Source organism: Uloborus diversus, chromosome 9 (genome assembly GCF_026930045.1).
Source record: "Uloborus diversus isolate 005 chromosome 9, Udiv.v.3.1, whole genome shotgun sequence".
Taxonomy (NCBI): Eukaryota; Metazoa; Arthropoda; class Arachnida; order Araneae; family Uloboridae; genus Uloborus; species Uloborus diversus.
This window is the reverse complement of record NC_072739.1, coordinates 38254833-38273446: the sequence shown is the minus strand read 5'-3', so window position 1 is coordinate 38273446 and position 18614 is coordinate 38254833. Positions and strand designations below refer to the sequence as shown.

Below are 18614 nucleotides of genomic sequence, written 5' to 3'. Positions count from 1 at the left end.
TAAACTTTTTTTTAGAGTCGGAAACAGGATAAGTTCTTTACGGCCAATATTTGCCTTGTGGATTTCGAATTTGGCAATGAATGCTGAAATTATGCTTCTGGCCTTGATGAGACTCATTTAGTTTCCTTGAAACTTAATATTGACATCGTTCATTTTTTCAAAAATATCTGAGATACGCAAGTTCCAATTTGCGCTATTTCAAATTCTTACTTAAAGCAGGATCATGCAAGTCGAGAAACTCAGCTACAGAGTCGAATAATTCAAAGAAACGGCGCAAACAGTTTCCTTTGGAAAGCCATCTCACAGACGTATGTAAAAGCAAGCGTTCGAATTTTTCATCGCTTTCATATCAAAGCTCTCGAAACAGGCGATCATTGAGAGAATTAATTTTGATCTTGTTAATACCAGTAATGACTAATTGTAAGGTTTCATGTAAAACACCACTCAATTTTTTTGCAGCCAGGTGTTGACGATGAATAACGCAATGGATGGTAATCACTTCTGGCACTTCTTTTTTAAGGTGTGCGACAAACCCAATACGACGACCCCGCCATGGCAGGAGCACCATCTGCTGCGCAAGCACTTACAAAGTTACTTACTTTCTTTTTCTTCAAAATAATCCTTCACCACTTTAAAAATCGACGATCCCTTTGTATCAGTAATCAAAGTTCTGGCGAACAACATTTTATCAGTTATCTCTTTCAGCTCATTAATAAACCTCACGTAAGTAAAATAGTTCTGTTATCTGTCACAGTTGATTCATCAATCTGTAGTGCAAATTTACTTTGTTTCAGAACATTTATGAGTTTGCACTCAACGTCAGCAGCCATTTTATCTATTCTCCTGGAAACTGTGTTGTTACTCAGGAGGAGAGATTGACTTATCTTTTTACTGGAGCCTTCACCAAGAAAAATTTCAACTATTTTTTTGGCAGCCGGTAGAATAAGAGATTCACCAATTGTATGAGGATTACCACATTTTGCTATCAAAAGAGACACTTCGTAAGAAACAAGAAACCCTTTGTCAAAATCTGTTGCTTGTCTTCTATGTAATTCACCCATCTTTGGCCGTTTATCCGCTTTTGTTTTGAGGTCTTGAAAATAACTAAGAGGCTTATTTACTTTGTCACCATGTACTCTTGACAAAAGCTCTTTCATTCGCGAGGGCTTCATCGCTTCATTACTAGAAAATATTTTATCGCACAAAAGACAATGCGGAAACTGCACATTTTGCGGTGGGCCACGTGACAAAACCAAATGTTAAATACTCTGCTGAATACTGCCGGCACTTCTTTTTCGAATTCATATCGAGCTTCCACACTACGAAACATGCACAATTAAACAGAAATTCACTAAATTAAATCAAACAATAGAAACTACGTAAGGAGGTTTATGCGCTGATGACAAGATTCTGAATGACAACTGATAAGTAAATGCAAAAATCCATACACATATCCATCCACTTTTCAGGCGTTAAATATATGCTGGCGCCAACGGTCATGCAGTGCTTACAAGATTTTTTTTCTTCCTCGTGAAAACGGCAATAAAATAAAAGATATTATTTTCGCTTTTGGGATTTTTTTTTATCCGAACAGATTTGATTGAGCTGTAAATCATACATGCCTTATTTTCTTGGAACGACTTTCTTTGATTTGGCGTGCCATTTGCTTCGTTCGAAATGACACAAGATTGGTATTCTGAAAGATATTTCTGAATTGTGCACCGATTTGTTTTAATAAATATAGTTTTTGAAAGGTCGAGAATTTCCCATTACCAGGTATCCGAATACCGGTCTCCCCCCCTATCGCCCCCTAGAAGAGTTCGATCACCCCTTTGGGGGCGATCGTCCCCAGGTTGGGAATCACTGGTCTAACATATAGTATAGCTTCAAGTAATAAAAAAACGAAATTTAATCCAACATGTTTAGGTTTCTATGTCATATTTTATTAAAATACATGAATTAATACAAACTTTCGTATACTCTGGTTTAATATTCAAAAGTTTGTAAACAGATTCCACCATACTTAAACACATAATCAGACATATCTAAACATTCTTTTTATGGATAACTCATTAAACTGACTTACCATCAAGATTATGAACTTGTTACAGAAAGCGACTTTTCAGCAGTTACCGTATATTATTATTTCTCAGAATAGTACTTCAAATATGTACTTGTGATTATGACCCAACGCAGGAATAAAAATTACAAATTGCTTCGATTGTTTCGATCAAGAGCGTAGAAGCAACATCGTTCTTCAAAAATAATAACATTGTACCTCTATTTCAAGCATTTTTCGTTTGTTTCCAGGAAGAAAATACGATTCCCATCAAGGAATTCATTTTCTGTGAAAAAGAATAAACTTAATTCTAAACTGCAATAAAAAAAGTCTGCAAAAAAATCAATTTTGATTCGTCTTTAAATAAAAATTTAAATAATTTATTAACAGCAATATAATACAATAAAGTATTCGTTGCAACTCATTAAAAATACAAAGCATGTTAATTAATATTATTCAACTAATAAAAGACTTAACATAAAAGGTGCCAGAATTAGCAGAAAGATATTAAAATAATAAATTACTTATTTCAAAAAGCTCTATCTGTAGGTACAATGACACTATTTTCTACTTATAGCAACAGTTCATTCCCCTAATTGCAACATTTGTTTTCTACTTGTAATTTGGAAATAATTTTAATTGCTTCTTTTTCTCTAAAAAAATTTGCTAGCTATAACATTTAATTAATCTAATATAGTGAGTAATTCTCTTCTCACAAGAGAATTTTAATCTTCGGAGAAGACTTCATTCGACAAACAGGTGATGTAACCCACTTGTCGCCATGGCATTAGTTTTCATGAAATCCGTCGTGTGAGATTGATACCTCTTGCAGGTGGGCTCTCTTTCAATGATCCAGATGTTAGAGAAATGTTTGTGCAGAGTGGGGCGCGGGAAATTCCTTTTTTGAATTTGGAGCGCAAAAAGTGTAAAGCATCACAGAGTGATGGGGATAGGCTCAACGGAAAGATCTGAACGGGAAGTGTTGTTACATCATGTTTTCAGTTGTCATCATTTTTTGGTCGAGAGAGCATCACGCTTTTACTGTAGAGGTGTATTTTTCTAACAGTCGCTCGATCGAAATGGGAACTTAAAATGGCCTGCACGCTCGCCTGATTTAGCACCCTGTGACTATATCCTGTGGGGTTATCTGAGGTCGCGGGTTTATAACGATCGTCCGCGAACCCTGGAGGACCTGAAGAGCCGCATCCGAGACGATAATGCCAATATACCGGTCGACATGCTCCAAAGAGTTTACCAAAACTTTCGAGTTCAACTGAATGAGTGTATTGACGATGGAGGGCAACACTTACAAATTACTGTTTACCAATTGACTAAATTTTTGAAATTAACCAATTCACTAAATTCTTAATTTGCTTCTGCATCAGTTTTTCCTGTGAAATTGATCTGAGATGTTAGATTTCGATTAAAGTTGAATAATATTTCAGTATAATCAGTATAATTTCTCTTAAACACGTTTCTCAGCGATAACTTTTAAACATTGATCTTACTAATTTGCTGTATCACATGACATTTGCAAAGTTTCAGAGCCTAAAAAACGGAGGGCTAGATTATCTACTCTAGTCAACGATATGGTCCACCTTTAAAAGATTACTATTTATGTGTGAGGAAAAGATTTTTTGTATTGAGTAACATTCCAGATAATTAGGTAAATAGACAAAAATGTTTTGCAAAAAGATCTGTAGTTGCAGCAAAAATGATGACTACAATAATAGCCAATCCTTAGTTGAGCCATACAGCGCCCTCAGTTACCTACCACTACGAAGCCTAAATCAAGTACATAGAAATCCTGAGCACGATCAGTTCACTCTTCTTCTTATATACATTTTCTAAGCAGCCCTAATTTCAATCTATTCACTGTTTCTCTTCAATAACATTTTCTAGTCAGTAGTAATACACGACAAACAGTCTAACAATGCAATACAGAGATTGTCCTCGACGTTGACGTACACCTCTCCATCTGTTTCTTTGTCGAAAAGACCCCACACATTGCCTACATATCACGGTCTTTCAATAAAAAAGATGACCACAACAATCGCCAAACCTTAAGTGGGCCATAATGTCCTCAGGTACCTCACACTACGGATCCCAAATCTAATAAACAGAAGTCCTGACCAAAACCAGTACATTCTTCTTCATGAAAACTTTCTAAGCAGTTTTGAATTAAATCCATCACTGTTCCTCTTCCAGAACATTTTCCAGGCAGTAGCAGTACACGACAAACACTCTAACGATGCAATATAGAGATTGTCCCTTAACGCTGACATACACCTCTCCATCTGTTTCTTCGTCCAGAAGACCGCCACCCATCGCATACATGCCATGGTCTGCAGTTTGGCCGATGCAAATTTGTACCACAAACTTATACTGTTCATAGTTCATTTCTTTGAGCTTTCCGAGGATGGTGCTGGCTAACGTTCTCGTCAGTTGGGGCGTTTTATTATGGTCATAGTTCATTGTTCGAAATCCTTCTTTTTCCAGGAGTTCGTGCAACATTTCGTTCACTTTATGAGAGCTAAATTTTTTTTCCCGTTCAGGACGTATACGAAGCTTTCGTTTTGAATCAGCCATATCTGCTCTAATTGCCTTGGAACAAATCTACAAAAACAAATGAATTTAATCAGACGTTTAAATCTTTATTAAATCAAAATCAATTAGCATTTAATCCTCGCTAAATGAGCTTGGTCATTGACAAATTAAGGATTTAGGTACGTATTAACGCCACCTCAGCTAACGATGTGCCAGTTTTTCGACAAATCATAAAATAAAACATTTTATTTAATATCAAAACTCTAAAAATTTATCAAAACCCGCCAAATTTCTTAAAAAAAGCCAAGTTTGTAGCTGCGGTAGCGTTAATACGTAAGTAACCAGTATTTAATTTTGCTAGCTGAAACAGAGCGGTAACTTTTCATAGTTAAGTACTTTTCCGTTGAAGGTGCGTCACTTGGTGCATTTTTTTTTATTTTTGGTGATTTTAATTTATTTATCGCTATTTAGAACTAAAAAATTTCGTTTTTGACGACATTCAACAACTTTAATTTCCAAATTTTAGTGTTGTAATATATTTGTAGATATCGCCAAATGCCTTAAGCAATTTCCTATTGTTGCCAACGTAGAAAGTAAACAAGTCGCCAAACCAACGTACCTTCAACAGAAAAGTACCCAAAAAAAGTGGACATTTGGTGAATTGGGCTGTTTCCGAAACTGTAAAGTATTTTTTTTCCATTTAGAGTGTACTTAAAAATAATTTTTTTAACATTTAAAAAATAATTTGACTAAATTTAGTTGTTTTTTTTAAAAAGTATTTTAATAGGGTCACAGATTCAGTTTTATTTTTTACGCTTTTGCTGATGACATCACGCTTGATAAAATGACATTCACTGATGCCATCAGCGCAGAGCGCAATATTTGGCATCAGATAAAGATAAAATATTATAGTGCAATGATACTAATGAATTTCATCTTCGCTTCACGGAAAAGCCTTCATTCAAAGTTCTCAAAATGATTTTCATTAATATTACTGTTTAATAGCAAACTTTTTTTAACAATGCATAAACCTTCAGCGCGCCAAAATACATCACTTGTGACGTCATAAAGACCAAGCGCGTATTTGCAAAATCGGACGTTTAAAGATATTAAATAAAAAATAACTATCGGGAAAATAAAAGTTTTTTCTAGCTCCATGCTAAAAAGTAAACAAATCACCAAGCGACGTACCTATAATGGAAAAATATCAAACTTTCTATATTAGGTACTGGCTTGTTTCTTTATTTGACAAATTATTCTACTTTCTAATGACTTAATTGGATAATTTGGAAGATTTCTTTTCATTTTAGTAGAATTTTTAGTTTTCTTTTGTGTAAAAATTAAACATTTAATCTTTTGATTGCAGCAGCATCGTTTATGACATTGAATGGCAATTAAAAAAGCGTTTTGTTTTGACTACTGTTTGACCACGGATTGTATGTAATTGGCAATCTGCCAAGTAAAGACGATTCCATCTGAATGAATCTAGCAGGGGAGAATGGAAAATAACGATGGGATTTTTATGCACGCGTTTTATAATGTCACTAGTGCCTTATTCATTTATTGCATTCTCAAAAATAAAATAAGGGGAAACAAAAATAGTTACCATGGAAAAACAACAAAAAGAACAGAAAATATTTTCATTTCGTACAGGAACGTAAAAGCAAAATGGTAAGCTCGGAACTTTGTTGTGAATGAATAAATCAATTAATTTTTGCCGTGAGAATATGGATCGAATTTACTTTAGATTTAAAAAATGCTGCTGTGAGCAAATTTTCATTTTTACAAAACTAAGGCTAAATAATAGAGAGGCCAAAGTGCACATCTGAAACAGACCAACTAACAGCCCTATAAACTAATAGAATCGTCCATTTCCGCCTGTAAACCGGATATTAGCCTTTCCATGTAGTCGATGGTCAAACAGTAGCTTGACGAAACTTTAGAGCAATTATTACAATTTGGAATATTTGGCACGTATTCAAAATTTTTCACCAAACTAGTCAAACAAAGCGCTTATCTGCCAGTCAGGTGTTGTCAAAATCAGTTTGAAATTTGTCGCATAATTTTTAAACGAAACAATCCATTAAACCAGCCTAAAAATAACTGAGACTGAAAAAAAAACTTACCACATGATTTAAATTATCAATTAAAATATCAAATAATCAAATAATCAAAAGCAAGTCATTTACTAACACGAAAAGTTCCATTAAAGTGCAAAACCAAAGGATCAAGAGTATAAGTGGCAACAGCTATTTGAACAGTGGAAATTGTTTTCGCGAATTTCGCATATTTTACATTATGATAATTCCCCCAAAACTCTTTAAAAATGCAGAAGTGTTCCAAGCTATGATAATAGCCCCAAGCATTTGAAATAATTGGCTAGTCTCGGTTATCAAAATGCTCCCCGGACAATATTACAGCTGATCTAATAAATCTTGAGATGTATATTTTGTTTGAAATGTACGGGATAATTTACTTTTTTTTTTTATGTGTCACAAGAGACATTTAAGCAAAAGACATAAATCTACTACAAAATATACAAAAAGCAATTTAAAAAACGAAAATGGACTTACTTTTTAAATTTCGAGCCAACTGCAAACTTCTCGTCTGATTATTCAATGCATGATACCCAATAATGAGGACATAGAAAAAATCAATTATTCTTCGTCACACAGCTTGTAAGTAATCCAGAGGGAAAACTCTTCGTGAAGAACTTATTTTATGACAAGACATCATGGCAACCAGTTCACAACACAGACCGTTGCCAACCACGAAGGATAAAAATAAGGGACAAACTTATACCATTCATGGTGAAAAGAAAAAAAATAAGACATGTGAATTTGTATTGTTCGTTTCAAAAATGACATTGTGTGATAATATTTTTAGAGTTCTGCTATACTTTCCTGACATCAAAAAGATGAAACTATTTCGTTTAAATTTTGACTGACGAATGAAATCAATCGAAAATTGTTAGAATGAAAATTTTTCCTTCATAATGCAGATTAGAAATAAGCATAATAGTAAATCTTAACATGCTGATTATTTATATTTTCCCCATTCACGTTAGTACCTGTACAAAAAATTTATAATGTATGAAATGTAAATTCATCATAATAAATAAATGCGCCTATGCAAAATTTTAAAAATAGATTTTTTTTTTTAAATACTAAGCACTTATCATAATGCACTCAAAAGTATGAAGTAACCTTTTTGGGTCAGAAAGGACAATTTAAGTATCCCTGTAGTTTTCATTTATTCCAAGAAAAAGACTTCACAAACGAAGAAAAGTGCGACTCAAGTCGTGTAGAGAATGTCTTATCATTGTCTAGCTTTCAATCATAAATTTTAGTGTTGAAGCATGCATATTTTTCTTAATGGGAAAGTTCGGCTTCAAATGACTTGAGCGCACTTTTCTTTGTTTGTGAAGTCTTTTTCTTGGAATAATTGAAAACTACAGGAATACTTAAATTGTCCTTTCTGACCCAGAGAAATTATTTATCCTTTTCAGTGTATGATAAGTGCTTAGTATTTTTGAAAAAAAATCTATTATTTTAAAGTTTTCCGTTTGCAAACAAAATTTAATTTTAGATTTTTCATTTTTTTAGCGTTAAGTTGTACCTTAAGATTAAACAAATCATTTAAGTGAAATTCCAAAGTCTCTAAGTGGTCTAGTTGCTGAGATATAAGCAAAAAAAATAGTTCACAGCGTGTAAGTTACTTGTGATAAAGATCCTTGTATGTCTCTTTACTTAGCCCTATTATCGATTATTGGCTTAGATGAGGATAAAAACCCTAAGAAAGCAACGTCAGTGAATAAATTTTATTCTTGCTCCAGAGAAGCCTTGATTTAAAATTTTCATCATGATTACTATTAGCATTACATTAGCAAGGCAACAAAATTTGTAACAATGGCATTTATATTTAAGCATTTAATGGGGAAATTACATGAAATTTGCTATTTCCCATCCTAACCGAAGTAATAATTTTATTTCAGAGTTTTAATTTTTCAGCGTAAAGTTGTACCTTAAGATTAAGCAAATCATTTAGTGAAATCCATAAGTCTCTAAATGATCTAGTTGCTGAAATATTAGCAAAAGCAGGCCTCAGATTACTCCGTGACAATCAGGCCAAGTATAATAAAAGTGCTTAATAATAATAATTTGTATTTATAAAATTTAACTATTAAAAAATGTGTTTTTTTTTAAACTTTCGTTTTAAATATCAGAACGAAAAATCGATTGCAAAAGGGGTAGTTTTTAAGTGCTTTGCCAACGTAAAAAAATAATAATAATAAAAATAAAAAACTAATATTCATTTGATGAAAGTATTTTTTATGATTTATGAACCAACAGTAACTTCATCGAAACCTTTACAACATATTTCTAAACGCAGATATGCACAAAATTGAAATTCTTCTCACCATTTACATTGATATTCAAATACGCGTAAAATTAACAACTATTTTACATTAAAAAAATTAGGAATTGAGTTGAAGTCTTAAATTTATCCAATGCACATTGATATTTTGGTTGCACTTTCAATAGAGCTCAAATTAATCTTCGCAGAATGAAGTGAAAAATATTTTTTGCTATCTGTGTCAAAATGTACTCTTTATTTGTGCAGCTCAGTTACGGCTGCATTGAGCCCCAAACGAGGGCGAAATGCAGTTTCTAGATAGCGTAGTATTGCTGAAATTGCTGTAAAGAACCAGTTCGGTACATGCTTGCAATTCTGCCTAAACTTCGACCATATCAGCTTTAGGAGCTTTCCTGGTAAATCAGGAAGGTGCCAAACAATTACTATAAACATTCATATTTTCTTAGACGATTCCTGATTCATTTCAGAAACATTAGCAACTTTTACTGGGAATGTTTCTGAATTCCTCAGACATGAATTTCAGGAAGGTTACTGACATTTAGCTGAAAAATTTTCTTGTGTTTCTGCAAGACATGTTACAGGCAGAACTTAAGCACACAACATGCTCATTATTTTCTAGAAGAGAACGCTGCTCCAAATTTTACAACCCTTCTGCAAAGAAATCTGCAACCTGGGAATTGATACAGTTGGTAACGCTATTCTTGAATTCATCGTCGTTTTGAAGTCGGCATCTGCCTTTTTTTTTTCCAGATGCAAGAAGGGAAAGAAGTCGCTTGATACAAATCGGTAGTTTATGGTTGGAATCACAAAGTTACCAATGAAAATATTCTCCTTGGTTTTGACAGCAGGGTGTGCGTTGATGGTGCATTCACTTGGCATAACTCACGATGGCTTTCAGCAGCTGAAGATGCTTTTACCAGCAAAAATATAATCACACCGCCCACTCCAGAACTGGTGGCATGTACTATTGTTTCCTGTTTTTAGAAAATTGTCCAACATATCTACAAAAATCTATTTCAAAACAAAAAAAGTTAGAAAAAAAGTAACAAATTCATATTATTTCTTGCACATGGTTTCGCTCCCCGTAACTAAATTTATTATCTTTCCCGGCTTAGATTCATTCTTTTGATAGGGAAGAAAAGGCAAAGAGGTTGATTCCTCGTAACTCCAAAACATTTGCGTGAGATTTTCATTATAATTTTGCACTTACTTACAGTATTTTTCTAGGAAGTTTCTACAGTGAAGACCGTAGCATAAATACTTTCGCAAAGAATTATTCCCATTCTTTGTCTTTTTCTCCTTCTTTTATTTGAAAACCATAAAAACTTCATACATATATATCGACAGCTCAATCACAGCATAAAGAAACCGTGCTTTCACCCTTATTTGGGATCATCATTTTGCAATAGCGACAACCGAGCTGGAGGTGGACGTCGTCTCACTGAAGCTGAGAGTACCTATACATTGGTAGCTAAAAACACCAGCGAGAGTCCGCAAGGCTCTCACTAGTACATGGTGAAGCTCATCTCGTAAAGTGAAGATAAAAGTTTTGGGTAATTAGTTTTATTACCCAGTCTATTAGTTATTAATTTAGTAAGGAAGCTGCTATTTACCTCTCTAAGCCAAGGGCTAAGGCAGAATTACCAACACACACCGACAGCCCGATTACGACATTTAGATATTACAGATAAATGTCTCCAATTCGTGTAAGGCTACTCCAGACTGATTATACCAAATAAGGATAAAACTGCAGTACCTGGATGTCATGATCGAGCTGTCCGTATTTAATGATAATTCTGCCTTAGCCCCTGTTTAGGATGGTAACTTACTGCTTTATTACACAATGTTCTGCTTCACAAAATCTTACGACTTTCTATAGGTTGACAGGACATTCATAAACGATATCCATTTTAAATTTAATTGAAATTTGTGGCCACAATGAAAAGTGCAGGAATAGAAAGAAACAAAGTTTGTTTTCAACTATAAATGAAAATTTAGAGTTGAATTTTGCGGTGTGTTTGAATCTAAAACCTACATTGCAAATCTTCAGACACTTTTTAACACAGTCAATTGTCACCTTTTATAGAACACTTTGAAGCACTATTTTTAGAACATATATCAAAACAATTCTGAGATCACATTTTAGAGCACTTATTTGCTGCAGCACATTTTTTTAACACTTTCCGAACACTGAAATAATTAGATCCTCCTTTTTAAAGCACTTCTCACTTTTTGGGACATTTTTTACAGCACTTGTGAAATACTCCGTACATACCAGTAGTTTTTGTTGTTAAAATCATAGGCCAGCTGTCAACGGCCACCAGGCAGTGGAAGGTGTTCGACCGGAAAAGGCCATTCTTTTTGGTGGCATTGACGACACCAGCCGAAAGTGATTTATTGTAACAAAATTTCTAGCATAATCATATTCAGCAATTCTAGTTACTGGCAGTTAAAGAAAGCTGTTGAAATTGTATTTGTCAAGCTTAAATTTACAAAATATTCTGACCGAGACACATATAAACAGCTTTTACTTAGCCAAGGACCTTGTAACAGTTTGGGGTCTCCTGATTGGATAGTCAACGCAAATACGTCGGCCATATTTTTTTCCCCCATCCAATGCATTTGAATAAATTTCGTTTCGCAAAAATGATGAATAGAATGAGAAAATTGGATGTTTTCAATACCCCTCCCTCTCGAATAATGTCTAGAAGATCTTCTTCAAAATGAAAAAATAATTAGAACTTTAAAATGAGCCATAAAGGAAATGGATGACGTTTGTACTTGGTAGTCACACTCACGATCAGCAGTCTCCATATTTTTACAGTCTCTAGCTAAGTGAAGGTTTTTTTATATACGACCGGGACTGATTTGGAAAATTCAAAGCCCCTTTTAATGCACTTTATTTTTTAACGGACCACAATCGGAGTACATTTTAGAGCACAGTCAGGCAATTAGAACACATTTTCTGAAATAAAATGTTCCAAACGTGTTTCCAATGTGTATTGGGAATTTGCTGTGTTGTAGTGGTTATAACCTTGTCAAGAGCCCGTATGTTTTTTTTTCTTTTTTTTTTTCAAATATGCCTTTGGCAAGTAATGTTACTATTAAAACCACACTTACTTTTGTTTCTAGAAAAGGCAGCCACTTCTCATAAAGCAGCTGCCGCCGGTAGGGTTTAGTAAAGGGTCCAAGATAGGCCACGAAAGCAGATGCGATGAGCATGTCTCCGGGAAGCGTTTGCTCCAGGGTTTTGAAATCAGCTGCTTGATCGAACCACCTGTGCCGTTCGGAAGCTAAACCTCCTAGTAATCTGTTGGCCAGATGGATGCTGAATTCAGTTCTTTTCGTTTCAGACTCACATCGAGTTTTAGCTTCTGAGGCTGCATCGCATTTCGCTTGAAGCTCATTGAGCCGAGATTCTACTTCCTAAAGAGCGAAAGAGCGAGAGAAAGAATGTTAGGAAAACCTAATTCAATTCTAAAATAATAACTGCTTTAAGAGGTTACTGTAAAATTAAACAGCAGTGGGTGAGAGCGTAATCACAAAATAATATCAAGATGTCAATGAACAAAAACCTGCAACAAGGATAGTTTGTTTTCCCTGCTCTAACACTGTGCTGTTACATATATATATATATATACCGGTGGTGGTTATTTGAGCCACTCGGAACACCGAGCTCTAGTATATTACTTGGCTTAAGCCAGATATCAGTGACTTTCGCCAAGACCGATCCTAGCAGGTGTGCAGAGTGTGCGCCGCACAAGGGCGGACAAAGCAAGGGGCGGCCGCAGGCTGCATCATATAGTTCTTATAATCAAGCAAAATTCCTCAAGAATTTCTCACAAGGTAACTTATAATAAGTAGAATAAATATGCTATTTTTTTAAATGTTCAATTGTCAAAGTATGTGTCGATTTCCCGACAGCATAGCATAGTTTAAGAAAAATAGAATGTTAGGGAACATTGTGTTGGTTTATTGTCCATTAATATCTACTATTAACACACATGCTTCATTTGGTTGCAAAGTTTGCGACAGAACCGGTAATCAGGCATGGATAAAAGGGGAGCGGAAAGGCCAGCTTCAGAAGCATGAAATGGTGCTGTCTAAAAGGAGCACCGAGGGCGGCCACTAATGTTTACCACCCAAGCTTTTATAGACCTAAACAATGAAGAAATATTCAGTAAATTACCGCCCAATTAGCCAGGGCTAAAGCAGAAATACATGAAATACAACCTTCAATCTTCGAGTTGAACCGAACCATTGCTTCGCTCACTCGTCTGGTCTGTGCTAGCTACCAGTTTGTTTGGCACTCTTGGCTTCCTTAAGAGGTTCTCCATCTCCGGCTCAGTTACTTTCCTATGCCGGGCTGATGAGTGCTAATAAACACGAAACTGCAGTAATCGGCTGAAAATGACTGAGCTGGCGGTGTATTTCATAAATGAAGACATATTTTATTTATTAAAAGAAAAAGCTACACTGATTAGTTACTCTCGCAAGCATTTCAAACAACAAACTATGTAACAAACTCTGAGTTTAGAATCGTGGATGCGTGGAGAGAAAGTGGAAAATTACGCCTCCCTTGAGAGTAACATATATGAATGACGAACTAAAATGTTGTACTTTTCTCCCTTTACGACAATTTTTCTGATTAAAATCTTGAATGAACTGCCCAGTTTCAGATCAGGTAGGAGGACAGGGCCCTTGCCCCGGGAAGCAAATTTAAATGTGGCTCCATAACAAAGATCCAAAAGGATGCCATGACCTCCTTGACGAAACTAAAGAAGGCTTAAAATTGCGTTTCTAGGACTTTACTTTCGGAAAATTTCGCTGGTTGAACCATCGATCTTAAAGACCCAATTAAGTCTCTGATTCACGTATTCCTCCTTAACTTAATCAAACATAGCCTAAAAATGTTGGCTCCAAAATCCAAAACGTGTTTTTAGATGACAGCCCTTCCTATCATCAAACGTCATATAAAATTGCTTTGGCATTTTTCGAAATTTTTGCAGTGGCGGACCCCGAAATCCATTCGCAAACATTACTACCAAAGACAGTCTCAATTAGTGTCTTTAGAGAAGCCCCTAATTCCACCCCCTCTCACTTAACGTATTGAAAAACAAACTAAAATTGCGTTTTTCAAACATCAGTTTCAAGAACTTTTGGGGAAAGACCCCGGATCCCCCTTTTCTCCAACGCAATCACTATACCTGAAAATTTCGTTTTTGGACGGTTCCGTGGAGCCACAGCTTCCTGCCTAAACTAGCCTGAAATTGACTTCAGTTTCGAAAACACAGTTCGTACGAGGGCACATTGAGCCCCGCCTGCTCTTAGTCCCATCGTTATCAAACAATGCTTAAAGTACGATTTTGGGACTTATATTTCTAAAGAATTCCAGAGGAGAACTGCCAGGCTTATGCAACTTTTTACGGCGCTAGGGCATATCCATCAATCGTCGAGGTGAGGTGGACAAAAGTCTATAGTTATATTTTTCAGATATTAATGTTGAAAAATATCCGAAAGATCCATCGTAGAAGCTTCCCAGTTTTGTTAACGTCACCAAAGATAATATAAAATTGCGATTTTAGAAATATCCGCTTAAGAGCTCCAAAATCCTTCCTTCCCAAAAATAGCCTAAAATGGATTTTAGTTCCGAAAAATATTTTGGTTCGGAATATTTTCACGTTTCCCCTATTGTTTTCTAATCTAGCCAAAAACGGGTTTTTGAAAAAATAGTGCCGAGAAATTGCCGGAGGATAAGCCGCCAGATCCCTTACCGCCACCAAAGATGGCCTAAATTTGCGTTTTAAACTAATATTTCGGAATCTTTCGATGGGAGACGATTGAATCTCCCTCCCTCTTGCAACGTCAACAAAGGTAACATAAAATTGCGGGTTTTAAAATTTCAGTTTCGGAGATTTTTCGGGGAAGAACGCCCATCCTTCCTAAGCTACGGTCTTAAAAAATAGCTTCAATTTGATTTCAATTTTGAAAGAATTTTAGGAAAGAACTGCAAACATTACTTTCACCTAAAGTCTCGAAAAAGTTCCTAAAATTGCGATATTTGACGTCATTTTCGAAAAGTTCTCCATGCATCTTGAATATACTTGACTCTTTATATTTTTCATACGCCAATTTTAATAATTTTCTTGGAGCAATCCTCCTCCCCTGAACCTCTGACACATCCCCCCCACGCTTCCCCATCCTCCGTCCCTTCTCTGATATCACCGAAAACAGACTATAAAATGCGTTTTTACGACTAGTAAATTTTAGTATCTATTACTTTCTTCAAAGATATAAATTGTACCTAAGGAGTTTCTTACTATAAAAAATTTCTTCTTTTTTATAAGATCATTTTCTTTTATTCCCCCCCCCCTTTTTTTTAAATTCGAACTTGGCACAGAAATTTAAAGAAAGATTTATATAGGCATTAAAGATTAGTCAAAATATGCAAATTACTCTTGAAGTGCTGCGGATTAGGTCTTTGCACACGAGCGGCTGACACCCTAGGATCGGCCCTGACTTTCGCTTGAATACGAGCACCACGAGAGCTGAACGACTTAGACCAGGCAACTCACGATAGATACAAGAAGACGCACCTTTATCCACATTTTTATATTTTTGATCCTGATCAGAAGCCTAAAAACTCTCTGATGGTACTATAGATGTGTTTTTTCCTGTAATAAGCACAAAAGGAAAAAAAAAGAGAAAAAGAAAACGCGATTAAAAAAAAAAAAAAAAAACTCTTGCAATTGATTAAAATTGCTAAATTTTCCGTTCAGACGAAAACAAAAATGGTTACCGCAATTAAAACCCAAGTATCATATTTATGTGAAAATCTTTGTGCTGGAAAATTTATAACAATTTTAATTTTTCCTTATATCCTTAAGTGACAGTACAACAGATAAATGAAAAACAAGTTGACTAACAGAGAGTGTTTAAAATACAGTATACATTGGGCTAGTTTTTTTTTTTTTGCGTTTAATATTTGACATATTTAATAAGAATAACAATGAAGAAACTTACCGTTACTTTCTCATGAATTCTCGCCAACTTTTCTTTGGCTCCTTGATACTCGGCATTTGCTTCAGCTAAAGCTTTTCGTTTGGGTTCAACATTACAGTAAACCTAAAAGCAGAATGATATTAAAATTTCGGCCCGGTTTTTGTTACATCATAAGCAAGAATTAGAGGAAATTAATCAAAATTTAAATCAGAAAACTAAACAAATTGGTAGAGGCACTCGATTCTTACCTCATAGTATTTGACAACATTTATAACCCAAGAGCATAAACCGGCAGCTGCTTGAGATTTTCCGATAACCACTTCGGGCAGGAATTCTGGGCCGGCCAAATAAGTCTGCACGGCTCTCAGGCTGTTTTCGTGGATGTTGTTTTTGTCAAAATTTACCAAAGAATCCAAGAAATTGTCCACCTGCACGGGAAATTTTGTATTACATATTGATAATCACATAAATCAATTTGAAATTGAAATAAGTTTTACTGTTTCTTATATTTACAGAAAGAAATGTTTCCGAGAGAACAATTGAATGGTTTATTTTAAATAAGTAACAACTCTTAAAATGAAAAAAAAAAACTGACTGGTGCAAATTTGAAAAACGTTACAGATCTGGTGTTTCATTATTTTATTTTAAACAATTAATTAATTAAATTATATGATAAGTAATTGCAATAAATAGTGCAAAACTTAGTTGTGACGGTTAATTGATTAATTATGCCACAAAATTAATAGTTTAAAAACTGTGAGCTATTCCATTTTCAAAAATTCAATTTTTGATGTCTCAGATTTTTCCAGTTTTCTGTTTTACTTCCTTTTTGCAAATTCCTTGTTTTGAAAATCGCTGTGGGAACTTCCGCCAAGACACTCAAGAAATGTAGAAGATCACCAAATAATAGAAGGTTAAAGACTATGTGCTAATTCCAAGTGAATGTTTATACTAAAATTTAACTTATCCGAAAAACATTTGAATGTCTGCGTTTGCATGAAATTTAGAGAAATCATACCTCCATACAGATTGCCGCAATTTTTTAAATATATTAAAAAAAAGTAACGTCAAAGAAATTGTGAATGGAAGTTTGTGGCGGACCTGCGTCCAGGACACCCTATTGCCCATACAGCCTTGAAATTTGGTAAAAAATTACTTCGAGGCCCGGGGGGTTTGCACCTGGGTTTTTTTATTTTAAATTTAGAATTAGCCTTTTTTTAATTAATTTTTTAAGACAACATTTAGCGTAAACTGCCTCTTAAAGGGATGAAAGATTTACCACACATCTTAACATTCTATATCGTCCGAAAGAGATTTTCTTTTCTGCATTAAATTAAGCTTGTTCTAACTTTCTTAATTAATTAGAACAGCATATATAAGGGCTTCTATTTCAACGGAAAGTTCTAAGTGCAACTCAATTCAAGCTCTTAGCTAAAGAGCAAAACATGTTACAAGAGACCACGAATTTAAAAGGTCGCGCCATCCTTCCCCCCCCCCCCGGGGGAAAAATATAAAACTTAAAATATGAAGGAAGGGGGAAAAAAGCAATCTTAAACTTATTTTTAAAAAAAAACTCTATTTAAAATTTACTTTGATGAGCCCTTGGCTAACCATTAGGGTACTCCCGTTAGAGGAAGACATATCCCTCTCGTACATCCACGCAACCATCTTCTGCGTCAAAATAATGCCCTGTCCCCAGCCGGGGAAATATCAACATATCACATTAGATGATAAGGGGCAGGGCCCCAGGTGCCTCAAGCAACGAACTTATATTACCGTAGCATTCTTACACATCCAGTTAAAAACTACTCTTCAGCAATTTCAGCTGTTACTGCTGATTTAAAAAATTTTCAATTTCCAAAAGATCCAAATGATTACAAGAGTATATAAACAAAATTCCTACTTACCTTACTCATCGTGAGTTTAGCAGCTCTCCACGAAAGATCCTTGGGAATTTTGCCATCCGTTGCTAGAAGTACCATGACAGCTGAGGTCACGTTTCTTACTGCTACGGGTGGAGAGCCAAAGCTTCTCAGCTCTGTAAGATTGCTCTGAAAAGACACAAGAAACGCTGACGATAAACAAACTGCATTTGCTGAGTTATTTCACTCAAAAACCCAGATTTTAACTCAAGAAAAGTCATTGGTAGTTTAAAAATTTGAGACTTGCAATGTGGCCGATTTTGAAAACGATTTATTTATTTTCATAGACTGAGTGAGGTAGAAATTTATGTATCACTATTTCGTAATATTTTTTTACTTTACCTCAAACTTCAATTTTAAAAATCAACCCTGTTTGTCAAAATTTGCATCAAAATAACAACAAATATGCATATTTCTGAATATTTACGTAAGCACAATGACTGAATTCATCTCATTAACTATCCTAAGGAATTTATAAGCGCCGGTTAACGCAGTTATATGCATGAAAAGTAGAAGCATAGACATGAGTTGATGTTCTAGCCTAGACATCACTAAGCAAGCATATATATTCATTTAACCATTTAACATCGTTAAAAAATCATAGTTACTGAATTGATCATCTTTCAAGATTACGTTATGTCCATAAAGTAAAGAAATTACATAGAGAGGACCCGCTCTATTAAGAAATTTAAGCCGGAAGTTTCACC

The 18614-nt window shown here is 34.9% G+C and overlaps 1 protein-coding gene across 1 annotated transcript in view; it reads right to left on the bottom strand.

The window, feature by feature from the left end:
- LOC129230164 (dynein axonemal heavy chain 11-like) overlaps nt 1-18614 on the bottom strand; it is a 145889-nt gene that overhangs the window by 30630 nt on the left and 96645 nt on the right. Inside the window, exons 38-42 of the mRNA XM_054864566.1 lie at nt 17893-18036; nt 16234-16413; nt 16007-16108; nt 12098-12409; nt 5820-5838 (exon numbers count right to left, since the gene is read on the bottom strand). Coding sequence (XP_054720541.1) covers nt 5820-5838; nt 12098-12409; nt 16007-16108; nt 16234-16413; nt 17893-18036 — 757 coding nt within the window. The remainder of the gene's footprint in view (nt 1-5819; nt 5839-12097; nt 12410-16006; nt 16109-16233; nt 16414-17892; nt 18037-18614) is intronic.